General features: G+C 45.2%; 1 protein-coding gene and 1 long non-coding RNA gene across 4 annotated transcripts in view; one reads left to right on the top strand and one right to left on the bottom strand.

The window, feature by feature from the left end:
- The window catches only part of TMEM94 (transmembrane protein 94), a 49780-nt gene extending 28184 nt beyond the window's left edge, over positions 1–21596 (bottom strand). For all 3 annotated transcript variants that reach the window (XM_056506148.1, XM_056506149.1, XM_056506150.1), the window contains exons 1-5: positions 21477–21596; positions 13068–13194; positions 1705–1824; positions 903–1030; positions 193–329 (exon numbers count right to left, since the gene is read on the bottom strand). In XM_056506148.1, coding sequence (XP_056362123.1) covers positions 193–329; positions 903–1030; positions 1705–1824; positions 13068–13091 — 409 coding nt within the window. In that variant the 5' untranslated portion in view covers positions 13092–13194; positions 21477–21596. The remainder of the gene's footprint in view (positions 1–192; positions 330–902; positions 1031–1704; positions 1825–13067; positions 13195–21476) is intronic.
- A 210-nt stretch (positions 21597–21806) lies between these two features.
- On the top strand, positions 21807–22339 carry LOC130260593 (uncharacterized). Its single transcript, XR_008841816.1, has 2 exons — positions 21807–21950; positions 22087–22339. It is a non-coding gene; the product is annotated as an uncharacterized LOC130260593 (long non-coding RNA).
- Positions 22340–22711: the final 372 nt, after the last annotated feature.

The raw sequence follows: 22711 nt of genomic DNA, 5'->3' as shown, positions 1-22711 counted from the left end.
ATGGCCACATGACAGCTCAAAATAACTATTTTACAGGACAGGCATGAGGAGAACACACTTCCCACAGCCTGTTTCTGTGCAACACAGGGGAAGGTCAGCAAGCTTAATCAGGAATGCATGTGGTCAGGTCTGGGGAAAGATTCAATGGGAGGAAAACACAAGTAAAAACAGGACAGATGAAGGAGACCTCACCGTTTATCTTATCAACAATGGTCTGAAGCCTCCTCTCCACCTCTCTGCACTTCAGCCTCTCTTGACGCCCAATCATGAGAAGATCCAAGAGGAGCAGGAGGAAAAGTGCCAGTGCATTGACTATCTCAGCACCTTGGCTTCACACAGCAAAACAGGAGGAAGCAGAATGCAGATGAGGTTTGAGTAAACGAGTAGAATACACTGCCAGACACCCACGGAGATAAACATACAACTGCCTGGTTGTTTATTCCCACATCTCACAGATTTATGGCTCAAAAAGAAACACATGATCACACTTCTTCTTTAGGATAATGACACTAGAGAGGTCTGAAAAGACCCATCTCAATTAAAAAATACTTTACAAATATGGTCAAGGCATGTATAGCACATTATCTTCTCCCATGAGCTACTAATTTCTCCAGTTTCAAAACATTTCCTATGACAATGCCTTAGGAGTTTTAAAGATCTAGGAATGCTGTAGAAAAAAACCCCTCAGTCTCTCCACAGGACACTCTTTGGGTGTATTAGAAGTAGAATTAATTTGGCTGAAGTTCTATTAAAAGGGCTCATAGGAGATTACCAGTGTGAGTATGCTGATATCTAGATACCTAGACAGAATGAGGGACAACACTTAGTCAATCACACCCAGTACTAAGATGATATAAAAGCAGCACCTTGCCTCAGTTAAGCAGCACAGGTGCTTTGCTCACCTCCCCTGTGGCTGGCTCCCATAGCAGCACAGCAGCAGCAGCACAGCCAGCAGCATCAGAGATGCACCAGGCCAGTGGAAGCAGGAGCAGCGGTTACCATGGTACAGGAAACTGCTCCTCCACACCTCCTGCAAAGGGAGAGCAGCACACAGTCAGCACTCATGGAATACAGAGCCAGACATTTGGGAAAGCAGAATGAGAAAGGGTGAAGACAGCAGCTGGTGCTCCAGGAAGAACAGAACTTTGTAAAACCCCTGAACATCACACAGAGCATCCCAGATCCATTGTGTGGCTCCTTCAGCACCAATGGATACTCAGCTGGTGAGTCTGGGTGAACACTCTCTGCTTTTCTCTTGGTTGGAAAAATGAAAAGGCTTCTGTGCCAGGCTGTCCCATTGTTACTGACCAGTCAAAAACACTTTTAAGCACTGTGCATAAACACTGGCACTTTATATTCAACACACATGCCAGGAAAACACAGTGGACAAGGGGAGCCTGTTGAGCTTCACAGCTCTTTATCTCCACCTGAGATGGACCCTCTAAGCTCACTGCCCTCAGTGACTCTTGAAGTCCTGAGATCCTTCACAGGGCAAGAGGCATCTTCCCACTGAGCTCTGGCATCCAGGAGAGAAGTGCTGGCCAAAACTCACCCTCGGCTAGATTCCTTGCTTTGTTCCCAAGGACTTTAGCACTTCTACAGTTGGATACTCTGGGAGGGAATGCAGCCAACTTCTGTTTATCCCTCATCTTTACTTTGAGAAGGGGAAACCAAGTGCCCAACTCGTGCTGTTTGGTGCCTCACCTTCCATGAGGTCCCTTTTTTCCGCTCCTTCTGATGCCCCTCCAGCAGTGCTGACAATTGGTCTCTCAGGATCGTGAGGGCTTTCTTTGTGGTAAGGCCCAAACTTGAGGTCATCTCATCCTGAGGTGCCAGAAAAATAAACTGGTTAGTGCTTCCCTATTTTCCTTTTAAGCTTTTTCCTGGTGGCTGACAGAGCATGTGACTGTGAATGCCCTGCACTCACCAGCACCAGTCTGATTCTCCATTTCCCTGAAATCATCTTTCCTCCTGTGAACTTTAGACTGCTGGCTGGAATTAGAGCACTTAGATAGTATCAGGTAAACAAACTGGTCCTGACTGTGCTGATAAATACTTTATCAAAGCACAATACCAAGTCATTTCTGTGAAACAAGATCTAATCAGTAGAGGCTGAGGACAATACAAACAGAGGTTACACAGGCTTGAACTGATATCAGCTTCAAGAGACAAGAGGACACAGCTATGGTAGAATTTTAATGATACAGTATGAATTTTGCTAACAATAGTAAAAACTATGTAGTAGAATATCTGCAATTCGAAACAAGAGCAGTCCAATTTCCACAACTGCTTGCTACAGATTTTTGTTTATGAGTCCTGCTTCTGTGACTACTTTGATGCAGAAGCTCCCAGATTTAAATGCTAAGTTGTGGAACAGTTCAGGACCAAACATGACCCTGATAATTCCTCCTTTTACAAGAGTAAACACTGCAGTTTTAAGTGCTGAACTGCAAGGGAGACATCTGGATTTGCAGGAAGCACAGAGTTCACAGCAGCACTCCCTCAGTGCTCAGCAAAGGGGCAGCAGTCCCAAAGGACACATCCCAGGAGGGTGCCAGATGGAAAACACTGCCATAAGGTGCTGGTAACAAAGTGGGGTAAACACTTGCATTTCTGGGCCAGAAGCATGAGCACTTTCTATCAAATCACAGGTTGCAGTGAGGCACCAGATCACTGACAGCTAATCAACAGGGAAGAGCAGTCCATGAGAGGGCTACAGCAGGGAACTGCTAAATCAAAGTTCTCATGGGCATTTCATGTTTTAATGCAAACACATTGAGCATGTACAGCACACAGGATATCCTGCATGTTGGAAATGCTCACATATGTCATACTGTGCCCAGAGTACAGAACCATTGAACACAAACAGGCAGGAAGTTTGTCCCTCCTGTCCCCACCAGTGTGACACAGCCCAGAGCTCAGTCAGGAGCTGCAGCTCTTCCTGCTCTTGCAGCTCTTCCCAGCCCAGCCAAATCCACTGTGGTCTCAAACTGCAGCAGTTCTGCTCCTCAGGAGCTGCTTGCACACAGCCAGCTCTGCAAGTGCAGCTTGGCTCTCATCTGTTCTTCCTGTTCCTTAACTGCATGGTTTCATGATGAACATTTACTGGAAACTAATCTTGGACTTCAGACTAATTTACATTGATGGTCCAATCCAAAACTGTAATGCAGTGTTGAGGAACAAAACATAAATTCTCTTTCAAATATCATCTACTATACATACACACACACTCTCCCCTCCTATCAGGGACAATGTGCAACAGCAAATTCTGTCCAAGCAGAGTCCAGCAATGCTGCTTTAGCTGCACTTTTACAGAACTAAAAATAATCCTGCTGCAGTTTTCATTCTCTGTGTCAGTTTTAGGAATAGAGGAAGCAGTTCTGTGTTGTTCTTGGAAGCAGCCCAGGTAACATCAGCATAGGAGTGTCTCAAAGACTCCCAGAGGAGAAGATGGCAGTGGAGCTGGCACCAGCCATGCTGCTGCACCACACAGTGCTGCAAACAAGAGTGTCTGAGAGCAACACTGAGCAAGGGACAATCAGGGCTCTCTCTTGTCTGACTGCTGCCTGTCTGGGGCAGCAAGGCACCCACAGAAAAAAAACAACATGAGGAAAGCAGACAGATAAATAAAACAGAATGAAAGGCAACAAAAATAATAGGGACTTGAACTGAAAAGCAAACTCTGCTTAGACAGCAAGCTCATTCCAATGGATACATCAGGAGCTACAGAAGAAATGAGAGGAAAGCTGCACTTAATGCCAATATCTACTACAGTCACACAGTGCCTGGAAAGAGAAACTGCCACAGCTCAGCAGGCAGTGAGCACAAAAAGGCAGCAAATCCAGAGATAATAGAAAAAGGTTCCTGAAACACTTGCACACCTGCTCCAGACTTTACACAGGAGTCACCAGTTTGGCACAGAGTCAGACAAGATAAGGGCAGCCACAAAGGAACGTGGCTGTAGCAGGTGACAAAGGACAAATGCAGTGTGGCAGGGCTGGGGAAGAGGAAGGGCAGGAAGGGCAGGGATTGTTAAACACCCATCCTGACACTTAGAACATGGAGTATTTGGCAAAGGAGGCAGAGCCAATCTGGTAAACACTGTAACAGTGTGAGTGAGGGCTGCTGGGGGCTCTCAGGTAACCTGCTGTGGGTGAAGGGAAAGAGCCTGGGACCCAAATGAAAGGGACAGAAGAGCCACCCTGAGCTCCTGGCAAGGGGCAGCTCCAGGTTTACGCAACAAAAGCTGCCCTGCTAAGTCATCAACTGCTAATGAGGCATTTTTCAAATGCCCTTAAGTAAACCTTTGGCAAACCCAGGCTCTGAAGCTGTCCCAGAGGGATCTTTCCAGCCTTTCATCAGCTGCAAGTGCTCTTCCTGCCACAAAGCAGGGTGAAGAAGCCATTCACAGGAGGTGTCAGTTCATTAATAAAAAACCTCAACATTCACATCTTTGCTTTAGAAAGTTACAAAGAGAAAGCCGCTAATTTTCTGGTCCAAACAGAAACAGCAAGACACCTTCCCACCCAGCTGTCTCAGCACAGGGCTTCCTCTGAAGAACAACAAAGAAAGAGTAGACAGTGAATTCCAGGTTACAGTGAAAGCAAACCCCTGATGGGTACCAGGAGGCATTTTAAAAAGCTGTAAGTCCCTTTTGTCTGTGCCTAAAGGCAAAAAGTCCTAAGGACAAAATGAGCAGTTGCTTCCTCCTTCACCCTGGAGAGCACAGGAGGCTCTAAGTGCACTTAGGGCTCCTCTGAGCTGACCCCTGCCCTGGCCATCCCAGCCTCAGTGTGAGAGGCATGGCCTTAGCCAGGTAAAATGGGGATGATTGCATCCTGCTGCTTTGGGATGGTATCAGGCCTCTAAAGAGTTGTGATCTATGGGATGGCTGTTAGGGGAAAAACAGTGCAGGACATTTCCTTTGTGCATGTGATTTTATTTTCTAGAGGCAATGAATGTGCTGAGGTGAGGACTGCATGGGAACGTGAAAAGATGTGTGAGTTTCTCCACTGGTAGTAAATATTCTGCATGTTAAATTAGTGCTTAGCTTGCCTAGGGAAAGGGAACCTGAGATAGATCTTGCAAATGTCCAGGATTAGGAGCTGGTTTGGTTCTTCAGGAAGGAAACAAGAAGCAGCTCAGAGGCAGGAGATGAGGAGCCACAGAATCTATAAACTTTTCTTTGCCTTGTCCTTTCTATAGTTGACAGGGATAAATAAGTTGTCAAATACCCAGGAGCTTGTTTAAATCCATAGCTTTGCCTGGCTCATGGCAAATAGCTTCTCTTTGCCTTCCTCAGGGGTTGCAGGAGCAACAGAGCTGATAGGTAGGAAAAGTGTGGTTATTTTCTGATTTTTCCTCCTACAACATGAAGTTGTTCCCGAGCAACACCACCTACCCATGTCTGCTTCCTGCAGCCCACCTTCATCCTCACACAAATTCACCACTGAGCTCTCTTCCTAAAATTCACATTTTGCTCTTTTACACATAGAACTGTTTAAAATCACCTTAAAAGTTTATCAGCCATCTCACACTCTCTGCTACCTGATGAAAATGAAAGACAGAGGTCTTGCAGCTTCTTTCCAGAGGAACAAAGAAGTAGAGCCCAGAATGAAATACTAGTATATTTAAGTCCTCTTATATTTTCTCACAGCCACTACACATCCATAGTAGCATATTTGTTTGTTGTACCAGTAAATGTTGATATAATACGTGCCAGATATTTTTAATACAGGAACACAAACATATTCCTAGCTTTCCAGAGCAAAGTGGGTTGAATCATCCTCCATCCTCTGTGGATTCAGACTCCTGCAGAATAAGGAATTCTCACCAAGACTGCTGCACACTTGAGTGTAAATGCCTTTACAAAGACTGTTTAAATAAAGAAATGAACAGAATACAAAATATTTGCTGCAAGTTTCAATTCTCATAGACTGCAGATCCACCCCTCTGATTCAGACTGGTGGAAAACCCTGCAAGGCAGCTGTCAGACTCTCTCTCTCTTTCCAGGCTGCACTCACTAGGCTCCTTTTGTAACACCTCTACACAATTTCTTTTCAGATCTGAACAGCTGGAGGTGGGAAACTGGGCAGCAGAATGTTCTTACTTTTCCTGAGAGCTATTTTGCATTCCTTAGCAGAAAAATAAGACAGTTTTAATTTAACAATGACACTTTGCAGGCGATTAATCTACTTCAGGGATTACACCTCCTGAAATGTAAGCATTATTCACAGGTTCAAAAATACATGATAAGGAGTAGCTCCACCAAATATATTTGCATTTATTACTGTAAGTTGGATTCTTATATAGGATAAGTCACAATATGGCACAAAGTGGGGGTTTTGGGTCTGATTAGAGAGGATGACAGATATCAAACACATGACAGCATACAATTTCTTGGGGTAGCATTTCATACAGCAGCCTAGTGCTAGAGAGGGATTTATTCTTGCTCTAAAGCAAATCACCCATCAGGATGCTGCAGCTCCTGTACACCTGCAGCTGCTGATTTAGTGCTCAGACTGCCTGAAATGGCTCATCCCTGCTACAGAGTGACACAGGAACCAGCAGTGCAAATCCATCAGCCAGTCTGGGCAGAAACTTCCCTTTATTATCCAATCCTTGGTTGCACTCTTGCTTTCTGTCTTTCTTGGTGTTCTCCTGCCTACTTTTCCTAAGATATCAGATCCCTGAGCCCAAGCAAGAATATTTCTCTAGTGACCTAGGCTACATCAATCATCCCCCTGACACATTCCTACTCCATGTGATGAATTTTTGACTGTCAGGACTTTTGACTTTGACTGTCAGGACAGCTGGATTCTCTAATTCCTTCTGCCACTGGTTTCTGTATGACACTGGGAAAATTGGATACTCCTCTGTGCCTTAGTTTCTCATTCTGTGATGGGGCTATCAACTCCCCACCAACTGCTGTAATTGTAAAGATTATAACATTCACCAGCCCACCTGAACACTACTGGGAAGCTCAGGAAAAAGAAATGCACAATTCAGGCAGCTCCACCAAGCAGACCATGGCTCTGCGGGAACCACTGCCTTTAAACCTGGACATGCTGGGAAAAGCACCAGAAGGCATGAGGAACACAGCTATTAAACTTGGTTTGAATGCACCTTGGCAGGCTCAGCTTAGCTGTTGGTGGTCTCAAATCAAGTGAAACAAGCAGAGCCTTCAGCACAGCACTGCCCAAGTTAATGGACAGAGCAATAGGCAGCAACTGTCTCCTCCCCATGCAGCCCAGGATGAAAGGCAGCCCAAACCTCCCACTGTCCCTGCACAAAAGAACCCCCCAGCTGGGTAACTGGGTGCCTGCAGAGGCTCCAGGGGGGATGCTTTGAAGCTCACTAGCAGATTCTTCCTGCAAAAAGACAGAGCTGCAGGAGCACAGAGCTCTGAGATGTGGCCAAAGCAGCACTCACCAGCCTGAATCACTGCTGCACTTTGCTGTGCACAGGGTCCATTTTAATCCATGCAACAACATCCACGTCTTATCTCTCCATAAAGCACAGAGTAAAGATGCCAATAGGCACAATCAACCTTTCTACACAGTTAATACAAAGCCCAGCACTGCTTCTCCCCAGCAGCAAAGAGACAGCTCCCCAGGAAACAGCCCAGTTTGAACTGCACATTCCTCAGTCTGTCCCTTCAGACCTGTTTGGAGCAGCACACTCCCAACCACAGTTACCTGTCCCACCAGGCTGCTGGCAGGATGAGACAGGGTTTATGCAGCACTTTGAAGCACTACACAATTATTAAGCTTTAATTACTGTAATTTAGCCAGTTGCATTACTTCTCCAAGTTCAGAGAGCAGTTAGGGGTCTGCATTTATCCTGGCTTCAACATGCAGCAGTGCTTTATGCCAGTGCAGAGCTCCCTCCAGGGAATGCTAATCCCCTCCCAGAAGCCAGCAATGCTCAGAAATCCACACAACTTCAGTTCATCTTTCATCCCCTTGATAGTTTCCTTCCTATCCCTGCTTCTTTAGCTGAACACTTTGGGGATTAAACGGTGACCCAGTCTGGCAGGTGCACTGCCGGACAGATCCCACAGGGATGAGGAGGTTCAACAGCTACAGAAGCAACAGACAAATTTAAGCCATGAGGCAGAAGGGCAGCAAAGCAGGAGTCAGCAGCTAAAATCCTGTATGGATCTTCCTATTGGTCTTGGGGTTAAAACTGCAGTTTAAAACAGTTTCTTTTCCCATCACCACCAAAAACAAGCTATTCCCTAGCTAAAATCATCACTCTCTGTTTCATGTCCTGCCATAACCTCCTTCCCCCAAAACCTCAAAGCTCTTCATGCCCCATCACATCAGGCAGGATGCAGACTGGGGAGGGAGACAGGGAAAGCCATTTTGAAATTAAATGTTAAGGGAGAGGAACTTACTTTGCGACATTTGCCTTGGTGGGGGATCCAGAGATCAGCCTGCTTGAAGAGCATCTGGGCTAAATTCCTGCACCAGCTTCCCCAGCAACTTGCACTGCTGCTGCTGCTCTCCAAAAATGAGAGAGCAAAGAGGGAGAGGGAGCAAGACTGTGCAGAGCCCAGCGCTGCAGAGAATGAGGCAGAAGCAGCAGAGTGAAGCACCAGTGTGCTGATTAATTCAGCCTGTTCCAGTCACGCTGCAGATCCAGCAAGGAGGCGGCAGATGGGGGTGGGGGATGAGGGAGGATGAGGGACAGAAAGAGGGGGAGAAAAAAGCAGAGAGGGAAGAAAGTTTGCCCAGGATAGCACCAGATGTCTGTGAGAATGGTTCATTCATCATATGGAGCCGACACAGAGAGGATCCCTGGGCTTACTGCCTGCAGAGCTGCATATGCATGCACAGGAAGGAATGATGCTGACAGACAGGGGTCTGTGCAAAAGCAGATGGCAAATCAGGTAGGACAAAGTGCTATAAAATGTACTACAGGGGAAAGAAGACCTGAGTGGGCATGGAAAAAAAAACTAAATTGAGATCAAGAGACCCTGAAATACTAATTGGCCCACAGATGACTCCACAGCTTTGGATTCAAGCTCAATTCAAAAACAAAAGTATTTGCTATTTAAACAAGTTGAGATGGTTACAGGTCCCATCTGAAGTGTTCTCTCCCTCTTCTCTTGTTGATAAAAAATGCCCCAAAAGCCCCTCTCAGCATCCCATATTCATCCTGAGCCACACAATCTGCAAAAGGTGCACATAAATTCACCACAGCCATGCCTGGGGCTCCACATTTACTTGGGCATGGCATACACAAGGCAAAGGATAAGTGTAGACTGGGAAGGGCTGGATAGAGCAACAACAAGGGGATAAAAAGTTGAAGAAGGAAAGATCCTTCTCTCTCATTCTCATCTTTTGCAGGAATGTTTCCTTCTCACTGTTGGAGGGATGTACCTTCATAAGTGAGTTTTTATTTAGCTCCTACTTCAGTGCTGTCCTAATTCTGTCTGGGGCTTCCTAGTTCTACAGAGCAATCACTAAAACAACTGCTTTCATTTCAAACAGAAAGGGATAAAGAAGTGGCCCAGCCAAGCACCACCTCACTAGCTTGCCAAGGATTACAACTGGCTGGTACCAAACAGGACAGGCACTGCCAAGGCTTCCAGTCCCAGCACACTGTGCAGCTCTGAAGACCATGTACAGGTGTCAGGACCCACCTACCCTGCCTGGACAAGCCCTTCCTTTCCTTTCCTGAGGTTCAAATGCCTCATTAGGCACAGCCCATGTTCTGTGTCTTAAACCAGAAGGGCAGAGATTAAGTGGCCTCAATATTCACAATAAACCAAACACAGAATCTGGTTATCACCTGTGTGTTGGCACAGAGTTACACATGGGTGTGTAATTTCACAAATCTCCCACAGCCAAAGCTGAAGGGAAGCAGACACTTTGTATTAATTTAATGTAACTTCAGGAGAAAGCAGAAGAGAGAGAGGCAAAACATCCTTTATCCTTCTGCAGGGCATTTTGTTTCCTAGACAACAATTTTATACTGCAGAAAACAAGAAAATGTACTAATGGCACAATTTTTCTTTCCTGCCTGCTAAGGAACTACTCATCTACTCCTTTAAACACAAAAATAAAAAGGAGAGAAAAAAGAAAACATCAACAACAAGACTGGCTAAGAGTGGATAAACCCTCACACATCATACTTCTAAGACCCCCTTTTTATTACAGTGTTTGCTGACCTGTTTCACATGGCTTTGTACCTTTTGGAGACTCAAATGAAAGTGAATAAAACAATTTACTTGTGCAATACCAGGAACAATCCTTGTGCTTCATGCAGTTAGAGGTCTCAATCTCAAAACCTCCAGCTTTGGTCATGGACACAAATGGAATTGGATCAAAATGCCTCTTCTTGTTTACCCCACTGCTGAGAGACCTTGCTTTAAAGTGTTTTGTGTAGGGCAGTAATTTGTACAATATAGCCTCCTTCTGATATCAACTGGTATCAGAAATTGCATCTGGAGATGCATTTGTGCATTAAATAATAGAATGAAAGAGCAGAAGACAGAAGATCTGAAGTTAAAACTGGGGCTTGAAATAGAAGGCTGAGTATAAAGGCAGGGACTGACTTACACAAAACCTGCAGCATAAATGAGACGCCTGTGGAAAAAGGATCAGCTTGTGAAAAAGCCCTTGGAAGAAGAGCAGGGAATAAAAACAGAGACACAGCCACTGGCAGGATGAGAAGTGGCAAAGGACTTGGGCTACTTTTCAGTCCAAAGGTAGGACTGCAGCTCCTGTTAGGCAGCCTGGAACAAGGAGCAGCAGTGCTGGAGCCCAGCACAGGCTCCCTGAACACGTTTCCAGGCTCTGGCCAGGAGGCACAGTGCTGTATCCAGGCTGCAGCAATTACACTGGGACAATACAGCTCAGTTGTTATGGGGAACTGTGGAATGGATGATGTCAATAATTTTTATTAGTTGTGTGGCTGCAAATCCAGCCTCTGTCTAATGCAACTCAAACTCAGGAGCCTCCCACTGTCCTGTGGCAATCAGTGCTGCTCTCTCAGTATGTGCTGACTGGTCTTGGAGCAGAGATTCTGGCACCTTTCACAAGGATTGAATTCACTTCAGAAATACACAGAAAATTAAAAAGTCAGAGGAGGAGGAGAAAGAACAAGATATCAGCACATTTAATTTAAGAAGGTTTTGGCTCTGCTCCTAAAATACTCTCTGCCTTTCTCTGTGGTGTCTGGCTTCTGGCAAAAACTGGAAGGCAGCCTGCATTACACCTGACAAATTGTCATCCCCAGCCATTCCTGACAAGGCAACTTATTAGCCAAGTGGAGCCAGAGGACAAGTCTCTCATCTGAGTGACAGATGTCTGTGCTGCAGCAGTGCTCTGAGCACATCTCCTGCTCCAGGAGTGCTAACTCTCCATCACACACATACATTGAAGAGATTGCTTTCAACCAGATTTGTGATGTTTCCACACGGGTTCATTTTATTTTTAGCCTTTTAAAATAAACCTAGCACATTGAATTTACTGCTGAGGTTACAAAGCAAGTTAATTTGTTCCCTTATCAGTGTGTATGTGTCCAAGTTCTTCACTTCGGGAAGGAAGATGGATTCCACCTTAAATGGGGTGGAACCAGGAGCTGCAGCATTAAAAAAAAAAAAAAAAAAAAAAAAAAAAAAAAAAAAGAGTAAACTCCTTAGCACTAAATAATAATTACAGAATGGTTTGGATTGAAAGGAACTTTAAAGATCATCTAGTTCCAGGCCCCCTGCTTGGGGCTGCTAACAAGAATAAAATCCTGGTCTTTCCTCAGAATCCAAACAAAATAAGTTGTAAAATGCAGCTTTATGTATCTGTGGGGTTTTTTAATTCCTATTTAAAAGATTGTGGTGATCTCTTGCCTTCATTTTTAATTCCCACGCAGAAAGGAAGGAGGAAAAATTTCAGGAAGTCAGGAGAGGAGATTAGGACTTGAGAACACCATGATTCCCCCTGTAACTTCCTTGTCAGGACACTTTCCTAATAAGCCTTTTAAAGGTCTATTACAATACTGACCATGCTGCTGCATGTCCAGCAATTTGATATGATCTTCCTGCACTGTGGAGAATGTCATATGAGAAAGGTGAGCCAAAGATAGTGACCTACAGTGAAAATGTCCTGCTATGCCCTGCTCCCTTTGGTGCTCTCAGATCCTACACAGAATACACCACTCCACACAGTGGTAATTGCATCATCTCTTAAAATGATCAATACCAGATTAGCCCATGATGTTATTAACGAGAGAACAAGTAGATAATTGTCCTCATTGGAATGTTAACTCCATGGTAATAAAGCAATTTGATATAAAACAACATGGGTCAAACATGTCCTCTGAGCACTCCAGAACCAAGAGGTTGGGCAGGAGTGAGCCCAGGCTTCCTGGTCTAGCACAGCTCAGAACAGAAACCCAGCAAAGCAGCAGCTGAGTAGGCAAGTGCCACAGCCAGTGTGAAAAACTGACCTTTAAAAGTCACTTACACTGCTATGTATCTCTTAGCCTAGGTGAGTCCCTAACAGGTACTTTGCACTAATCAACAAAACCACTGCTCACTGCTGCAAACAAAGCAGCAAGGAAAGGGTGCATGGAGAAAACAGAGACAGCCAACAGACAAAAGCTCACGGTGTGGTGGGGAAAGGGACACCAGAGAGAAAAGCAGAGAGTGTTCTCTTACCAAAGCTGGCTGAGACCCCAAGTTACCATCAGCAAAACTGGACTCAGAGGATTTCATTGCCCTGGTTTATTTAGAAACTCTTTACACAAATTCAGCCTTTCAAGTAAAGCTGAGTTGAGTGTCCATGGGAATGGAGCCCCAGCTTAGAGCTCAAAAGAGAGGCACTGCAGGTGTGACAGAGAATTCCCCACCTGTACTGTTCCCCTGCACTGCCTCAGTGCCACCCTGCAAAGGATTGCCCTGCTGACACAGGGATGTAAAGGTGACAAAACTCTCAGCTTCAATACTAATCATGGATTATACCACTGCATAATAATGCCACCTGGTGAATCTTGACCCAAATATAAACACTTTAAAACGACTCAAGACTTAAGTTGAGGGTGATTGATATCAGCAAACCTACCTGACACTTCTCCTTGAGGTCCATGGCTGTGCAGTTCTGTAAGCATGTCCAGTAAAAGGGGGCTGCTCCTCAGGGGAGAATGTCTCCTAGGTAGAGAAGAGCTTGGCTACATTTACCACATCACCATCTGTAGAAACAGAAGGGGAAGCAATCAAGTCTCCCACATTGTTTCCTTTAGGATAAGAAAGTGATGAAATTCACAAAATTCAAATTATAGGATTGGTCTTTAAAAGAAAGAGACTGGGGAGATAAAAGTCCTTCTAATAATGCATCAACCCACCCTGTAACTCAGAAGTCATCTTAACTCTCCCCAAAATCTGGCATCCACAGATGATTTAAGTTCCCTGCAGTGCAGAGTAAGAGTATGATAGCAGTCCTGACAGGCTTTTGGGCAAGCCTCCAAAAACAGGCTGACAAAGCCTGGATTCCACCAGGTGCTGGAGCAAGCTGTCACCCAGAGCTATTTGTCTTGTTACCCTTATCTACCAGAGCTTTGTCCAGCTAATCTCTAATGGAGGCAGCAATAATGATTCTTCCCTTTGCTGAACATCACATCCAACCTTTGACAAGGTGTGCTGCTGGGCTGAGCATGGATCTGATCACCAGTAAGTAGGTCAGAACTCCTCAAAACATTTCCAGATGACCATGGATCTAGGCCTTTTCTCTTTTCAGCAAAAGTGGGACTCTAACAGAATTGAGGTAGGAAGCAGCTCTGGAACTCACATCCTTCTTCCAGCTCACCCTCCTCTACTTCCCATAGCACAAATTTGTTCTCCTTACACAAAATGTATTTTATGGTTGAAACAAAGGATCTGTGTACATTGCTCCAGAGGACTCTCTTACATATAAACACAACATGATACTATAAGATTATGCTGTGATTGTTTTGGGGAAGTCTTTTCTGTTGGTTAATAATTCCTGGTTCCATTTTCTAGTATCACACAGAAGCTCAGGGCTTGGACATATCCTCCTCCTAAATCCAAATAAACAAGGAAGCAGCTAGATATGCAAATCAATCCAAACCACCCACACACCTCCTAGATACAACAGGACTGGCCTTTGTCACCTGGGATTTACTGCCTTGGTTTATACAACACTGCCTTCTTCAAAGAGGGATTCTGGAGATCCCATCCTTGTGGCAGTCACCTACAGCATGGATCTGATAATGCTGCATAATTTCAAGGAAAACAAAAGGCATCCAAAAGCTTACTCAGAATGCCACTCTGTCCCACTCTGTAGTTAGATTTCAGTATTTCCTCTTCTGCAGGTAATCCTGCACCTACATTACAGAGCAGAAGGAGCAGGTATTCAACATCCAGAGTGCTGGTTATCAGAGAGCTGCCCTCAGAACCACAACCAGCACCTTCAAGTGCCATTTTCTGGATGCCAGGCTGGTTGGAATGAGCCACCAGTCTGGACTCTGCCCTACTTTTCTATTCTGTGACCCTTTCAATGTGCACACAATGAGGAAATAAAGTTATTTTCAGTCACTTCATATCCCTGCCAGGCCAATTAGCAACTGCAAAGAGAAGATCAGACAAAGTTACTGGTGTGAAGCAGACAAAAAGCTCCCAGCAAAGGGCTGGGAGTGGGAAGGAGGAAAAAGTACTTTCGTGTGTTTACACACAGGAGTTTAGAGCCTCAGTATTTTGCCTTTAATTTGAGAGTGACTTCTATATAAGGGAAGGTAAGACAAGATTATTTTAAGGAGAAAATGGTCACTAACAATAAAAGAACTAAGAAAAAGCCATGATCCTTCTTTTTAGTTGCCTCCAAGATAAGACTTATTGGTTGATCCACTGAAAGGCTTATGTACCATGCTCTCACTTGTTCAAACAAAACTAAGAGCCTGAATTTCTCTCTAGATGTGGATTTCAAAAGCATCCAGCAGGGGTGGGTGGTTATGGCTAGAGGGCAGAGGGCTGAGTTGGGCAGGATTTCTGCACTGCCCTCAGTGACATTCTGGTTCTGGCAGCGAACTGAAATGTGATCCTGAATGCAAAACACGCCATTCCCTAAAGTTCACAGCACATCATCTGCATGCTCAGAACACCACCCTGGAGTCTTTCAGTGCTAGGAAGCAGGAAACACACCAAGGGTGTTAAAAATACAAAGGATTGGTTGGAAAGAGTGAATATTCCTGTTTAGAGAAATTCAAAAGCTATTACAATAGACAACATAACAAAAGCTTGTGAAAATAATCAGTGGTGCACAAAACACTGCCTCATCATCCTACATGTTGAGGGCTTCTCCAAAATTTGAACACACTGACCAGCCCAGATGCAGTTTAGTTTTTGTCACATCCCTAATTTAAGGTACCAGCAGTGGTAGACCCCAGAAATTTCACACAGAGAAAGAAAGAAAGAAGGCAAGTCTTTCCTGTGCCAATCTGGATTCACAGAACAAGGAGAATGTTTAGTTTTCTAACTTTTAAAAAGGCTTTTAATATAGAACCAAAAATTCTAAACACAGCTAATCCCAGACAGGTTAGAATATCTTAGTATTGGGGTAACTGAAGCCAATAGCAAAGACAAGCTAGGATGAGAAACCAACCTTCCTCAATTTCTGCACCTGGACTGGCACTGGAACCATAGATGTGATTTGTGTGCTTTCTTTTAATGTAGAATCTATCAAAATAAAACTGCAATAATTTTATCATTCCAACACCTCACATGCATTACAGAGATCTTAAAACACTCAGGAAATAGCTTCACACACTGAGGCTGTAGCAATTTAATAAATTCTGGAGGCAGCCTGCAAATCTGCAGAGTTGCACATCCATTCACTCCCAACCCTGCAAGGTCCTTGTGTGCTCCCCTCCCAGATTCCTGTGTTTCAGGGTCTCCTGCAATTCCCACCTCCATCCCTGCCCTGATGCAGGGACTATCCACACTCAGGACCCATCCTAGTTTTGTGCACTGCTATTCCACACTGCAATATCTGCTTCCTTCTGTCCTCCCTGTTCTTATCTCTGTTCTGTCTGCCCAGGCAATTAGTCACGTCGACATGTTACACTCTGCAGGACAGAAATGAAGTGGGACTGCTTTGCTGGGACATGTTGGAGGGTGTCAAATACTCAGGGCAGACAACCAGAGATGCCTGCAGCTGTGGCTGCTCTAATCAGACACCACATGCTCCCAGTGCAGCCAGTTTACCCCTTCCACTTTCCCAGCACACTCCATTCTCCTCAGGATTTTCAAGCCTAGAGCAGTTTGTGAAACTTGGGAATGGATGGATGTGGTGTTCAAGTGTCATCATGTTGCATTCAGCCTGAAAAATATTTCCAAATAGTTGGGCAAGAGTGAAACCAGGATAGGGTTCACCAAATAATCCAATGCTAAGAGCAAGCCAACTGTCTGGAAGCCCTGTATGCCAAACCCAGGCAATGGTTATCCCACAGCTGTGAGGATATGTCTGCAACCCACCTTAGAATATCTCTATTTACACAACTGAGTTCTGTGCCTGGGTTGCCATGTGTGTCTGACATACTTTTTTAATTGGAAAACAAATCCACATCCCTTCCACATCTTGTTTCAGTTTGGATGTGCCCTGAGCAAAGAGCAAGTCTCGTAGCTCAATCTGAGTATCAACAAGTGTTTGAAACATCCCTCTGGACAACAGAACTCTGCAAGATCCATTCACCCTTTTCTTCACCAGATCATCTCTTGAATAACAATGCCTTATGCAGCCAGTGTATTTATATAGGTAAAAATACCATGGCTCAGATTTCCCTTTGAAATCCAAGGATTTCAGATCACTTAACCATCAGTATGAGATAGCAGTGTTGAATTTCAATAAAAAACTATACAGTATTACCTAACAAACTTATAAAACAACTAGCAAAAAGGAAGACCAGGTAATTATAGAACCTATAGACAGTTGGAAAGAGAAATGTGTTTCTGAAGCTGCTGTCTTTAGGGAGAAAAGTAAATCAATCTAATGATACTATTTTCCCTAAAGTGTTCAATCACTAATGCTTTCATGCTATTTACTGAAAATTCCCAACACAGATTAGTCTATGAAAAATGATGGGGAGTGTGAACATTTCTTGCTGCCAAAAGTGAATTCCTCAAGAACAGAAGCCTGATCTGTCACCGAGAATAGAAACACGGGGGAACAGATAATAACCAAAAAAAGCAGCTGCCTTGGAGAAAATGGCTTTGATTTGAACTGATTGTTTTGATATCAGCAGAACCATATGGTCTTCTTACTCATGAGGAGCTGATGTCTGCCTGATAATTTGCAACATGGACACATTTGCTGATATATGGCCTTCCAAAGGTGCATTAAGTGATACTGTCAACTGCTTTGAGACTCACTGAGAGCATGGAATAATTACAGCAAGGGAGCTGGCAGCCACACTTCTTGGCTTCAGTACCTGCCTGTGAAAAAAGACTTGTCAGAATTTGGGCCAGCTAAACATTCTCTGCCTCAATAACCCCAGATTGTAGATAGGAAAATGCATATCTGCTTCAGAGGGAGACTGTGAAGTCAATTTATTAGTATCTGGAAAGTGAGATCCTCTGAAATAGTGCTGTCCATGTGCTAAGTATTATCAACCCAGCAGCAGTCAAATATCTAATTTGAGCCTGGCTGTGAAGAATCAGGAGCTGATTTCACACAGTCTCTGCTTCCCTTCCTAAATTACAGGAATCACAAACAGGATTAAACTTGAAACGAACTTATTGTCATCCATTGACAATTCTTGGAGGTGAAATTACTTTTTGTTTAAACCTTACCTGCTGAGAGTTTTCCACTAAAAAATATCTGACTCTTTCCTACTTTCAGGACTTGCACATTGGACTGTTTCAAAAGAGAGTCACTGCTCAAAATGAAACCTGAGCAGCAAAGAGGAAGAAGGGGAGTAGGGAATTGCTTTGGCACACTTGTAAGAGTCAGACCTGTGGTTTACTTATGAGACTAAGATTGATAAAGCAAGATGTTCCACAAGTGAAAGAATACTTCTATTTTTGTTTAAATTTCATTTTGGTGAGCTGTGAAGCAATTATTGAAAGAAATATGATCAAAATAATTATAAAGCTAGTTTAGTCTACTTTACTGTTTTCATAGGGGCTGATACTGTTTCAAATTATTGTATCTGAAAAGTATTTGCTGCGTTCATTTTTCCTTACTTTGTTAAAAAGAAAAAAAGAGTGTTTGGGAATTAAAGGATTGCTTTAATTTTCTGCTTCAGGTAGTGCCTGCCACAAAAAGACACAGCATGTAAAGAGTATGGATCAAAGTGAAAAATGCAACAAAAGGCACAATTCTGAAAGGTGGAAGAGCCTTTCCAGCTTCTGCAGAGAGACAAGACGTCTTGAACAGAAATTTTTACAGCAAATCTATGGAAGAATTCCCTGCAAAAGTGACAGCTGTCATTCATCATCATTATATTGGTTATTATGGTAACCAGGATTGTATAACTACCTCCATTTAAAAATAAATAATACTGAAAAGTTAAAAAAAATACAGAAAGAAAATGGCTCAAAACAAAATTTAAAAATCTTGTGCTGTATTTATAGAGCCTTTTAACAAATCAATTTTTGCCAATATACATTGACTCAGAAACAAAAGTGCAGCTTTTCCTCTTAATTCTAGATTATAAACAAAGGTTTTGCATTTATAGTTGATAGGAAATCTAGGTTAAAAAACATTCTCACACCAGTCTTTGCCATTTGGAGATATTTGATAAACACTGTGCCAATGGGAAGGTGTTCTCTGGGACGTCCCCAGAGCAGACTCAGCACCTGAAGGCCATTCAAACACCCATTCCAGCACAGCACAGCCCTCACCTGGCACAGGCAGTTCACAGATTGTGTATTTTGCTGTTCTCACAAGCCTCATGAAAGTTTTATGACAGACACATGTAGGATGAGCCGTGTCTAGAAACAGGGCAGTGAGCTGCCTCACTACTGTGAAAGGATAACAGGAGCTCTCTGCAGCTCCTGAAGAATCTCCCTCCAGAGATTCTCACTCAAGAGCATTTCAGAGATGCAAAGTGCACTATTTAGTGTTCAAACACATACATTGTCACAGATGTGAACCCAACCAACCCAAAGCAAACCCTGCTCCCATACGTTTAAGAACAATGCTGCCCAAGCAGGTCACTGTCTTGGGCCAACCCAACCCAAGGATTTGCCTTTTGGCCAATACCCCACGGCCCCTGGCTACTTCTCCTGGCCAGTCCCTGCCAGCCACAGGGGGATATCAACCCTCCCAAGCCACACCTTCTCAGGGTTGTGTCTCTGGCTGGAGAAGGTTTTCTTGATGCCTTAGGTTTTAGCTTTTATTTTTTCATATTCTGTGCTGCCCAGGTTATGTAGCTCTGAGCTTCATATTAAGTGTTAGCATCTTCTCTTCACAGGGTAGGCAAACAAAACAATCCTTTTCCAGCTTGAGACCAAGGACAACCCTTACAAGCTTCAGGCCCAAAAAGCATAAACAACAGGGAACTGAAGAGAGCAAACAAGGAGGATGGGACTTCATGACCTGAGGCTGTAATTGGACAATTGATCCCAATTTGCAAATGGACCAAAACTCATAAAGGTGTAAAACTCGTGACCAGGATCCATCCTGGGTGAAGCCCTAACCAGGCTCTTGTACTGTCCAAGGTGTATCCTTTAAAGGCCTTTCAATAAATACCCACTTTATTCTTTTAGCTCAGTCTAGTCTCTGTTCCAGATCAGCCTCTCTAGGCATCACTCTGAGTGTCTGCAGTGGCTTCCAGCACCTAATTTGGGTAGGGCTCTGACAGATCAAGATGCAAACAGAGCTGTAATGAGAAGATTAGAGGACAAAGGTTTGCTTTCTTGCTTCCACCTGCAGCACCAATGTTGATTTGCTAGAAGCACTAATATCTTAATCCTCTCATCAGACAAAAAATGTTGGCAAGGTGTTTGTTTAAAAGGTCATGGTTAAGAAGAGTATTATGGAAATTTTTTTCAAGAAGCTTGAGTAAAAGATAGGAAATATAAACCACTTCTCTAAAGAACAAAACATATCTTGCACAAAACCAGCACCATGTAGCTATTTCTATGTATGCCTATATTAGGCAGGCTTCTTGGAAAATAAATTTAGTTTGCTTGCTAGGGTATTCAAATTTTACTAGATCTGAGCAAGCCCTGTAGATTAATGCAGTACAGCAGCTGTTGAGTAACTGTTTACATAGAAACCTGCATTTCCAAGTAATTTAAGTGTTCAATGTGCTACTATTCCATTGTGTGAGCTGTCTGTTCAACTAGGAAGTTTATTCTACAATTGCTGGGGGAAAGGATAGGATTTTTAAGCAGTTCTTAGTAGCTTCCTTGCCTGAGAAAGCATGAAAATATCTATGCCTTGGTAGCTGCCTCAGGAAGATGGACAGGTGCTTATGGTCTCTGCTACTGTCTCAGTAACTTTTAAGACTAGCAAGCCTAACTTAAGGAAACTCTTCTATGGCACAAGATTTCCTGTGAAAACTCAGTGTTAAATGTGTAACTAAAACACTTTCCATTCCTGCCTATGGGTTTTCCCTTCCTCTCCATCTTCTGGGTAGATTGTATCATCTAAGACAAACTTCTCGTGCTTTACGTAATGGCATTTTTAAAGGGGATTTGTTTTCCTTATCAGTAACAGCCTCTGTTATCCTGACAGGGGAAAGCTCCCAAAGGGACAAATAGAAAGGATTGTATGGATCACAACTTTTGAAAATAGAACAGATGGACATCTGGGACAAAACAACGCGTGCCACGAACTTCTGCTGATCAAAACACTGCGATGAAGGGGGTACAGGAGTGAAGCAATATGAAAGAACCGGCAGAGGGAAAGCTGCTATCCCGATTGGAAGGACTCTGGAAAACCTCCTAAAGGCCAGAGTTTGGGACCAGACACTAAACCTTTACGCGGAGTACGAAACTTCAGCTACTCCAAGTGCACCCACGGCTGATGGGCACCCCCTGGACGGCTCCGAGCCCGAGGGATGCTCCGAGCCCAGGGGATTCTCCGAGCCCGGTGAGCCCCCCGGGGATGCTCCGGGGGATGCTCCGAGCCCGGGGGATGCTCCGAGCCCGGGGATGCTCCGGGGGATGCTCCGAGCCCGGGGGATGCTCCGAGCCCGGAGGATGCTCCGTAGCGCTGCGAGCCGGAGCCCGTCCCGCAGCTGCGGGAGAAGCCCCGCCGGTGCTGAGCTGCCAACATGTGTTTGGTCTGCCTTTCGTGTGTCCTTTTCTAATTTCCTCTCCCTCCTGAGCCGCTGGCTAACGCTCCGGCGAACTGCGGGTAATGGGGCCGCAGAGCTGCGGGACCGTGGCGGACTCTGCCTCGGGCCTCCCCCTCTTGTGGCGGGCAGCCCCCAGCCGAGGTAGGCACCCACGGCCGCGCTCCCCGGCGGGCCCCAGCCCGGCCCTGCCCCGCCGCCCGGCCCGTACTCACCCGCCGCGCCGGGCGCTGCCGGCGGGCCCACTCGCCCGCCGCGCCGCAGGGGCCGCCATCTCGGTCACTGGCAGGCGGGACGCCCGGCGCCGGGGGCCCGCGGGGGCGCTTCGGGGCCGCCGCAAGAAGCCGCTCTCTGGTTGGTGCGAGCCCGCGCGGCCGCCCGCACGCCGCGCGCTGATTGGCTGGGCCGGGTGGCGCGCGAAGCCAGGCGCCCGCCCTGGCGGCGGCTCCGGGCCGGCCGTGAGGGGAGGCTGAGGGGAAGGCGGCAGCGCTGAGGGGGCGGTGGCGATGAGAGGGCGGCGGGCGGAGCGGATACCCAGGGCAAGGGTCACCCCAAGTCTGCTGGGGAGACGTCGTGGGAACGGTGGTGAGGGGCAGTGGAGTGACTGTGGGGCGAAGGGAACGCAGGAGGGCATGGAGCCTCGGACCGCTCTCGGGCCATCTCCATGCCCTCATCGATAACAGGCCGTGGTGGGTACCTCAGGGAAGGGGGAGACAAAGAAGGTGAGTCCCTTTTACGGGGCTCTGCCTCTGCAGGAGGAGGTGACACCTGCAAGAGGAGGGTGACACCTGCAGATCTCCCTCTGAAAAGCCATTTTTGCCGTAGAAAACCAGCAGACGGGCAGTCTCAGGAGCCATGAGGTGAAGGCAGACGCAGGGTGCCAGGTGCACAGGAAACCGTGGCAGAGATGAGCACACAAACCTACTCAGCCTGGTAATCTTAACATGAAATCAAAACCTCTGCAGAATCTGGAAAGGAAATCAGAGGTGTGAGACAGTGATGCCGCAATCCTGTGCCTCTGCCTGCAGACATTTGGGGCTTGACTTCTGAATTTATAGTAAATTGGGTAAATTGAGAATATGTATGTTTGTCCGTTTTAACTCCTTTCCTATTCCTGTAATTCGTTGCAGAGCTTGTATTAATTACCCTAAGTTGCGATGTGGCAGTTCCCATGTGCGATATTTTGTTACAAAACCCATCTTTATTAGTTTGCTAAACTACAAATGTCAACACCTGGTTCAGTTGTTTGAAATTTTGTACAAGGAGCTTAAGCTCTGCATTGGTTTCCCTGCAGATGCAGTGTAAGACAAGAATGTAGCATTTTGGGAGCTTTCTCCAGACTCTTTTGAAACAATTTACTTTGACAGTGTCTGGATACACACAGTGCAGGATTCTAAAGGTGGGATTTCAGTTCTTTTAAATACAATTTAAATTTTAGTGAGGAGAATCA

The sequence above is a fragment of the Oenanthe melanoleuca genome, chromosome 18, assembly GCF_029582105.1.
Source record: "Oenanthe melanoleuca isolate GR-GAL-2019-014 chromosome 18, OMel1.0, whole genome shotgun sequence".
Classification (NCBI taxonomy): Eukaryota; Metazoa; Chordata; class Aves; order Passeriformes; family Muscicapidae; genus Oenanthe; species Oenanthe melanoleuca.
The sequence above is the reverse complement of the archived record's forward strand: the minus strand, read 5'-3'. Positions and strand labels throughout refer to the sequence as shown.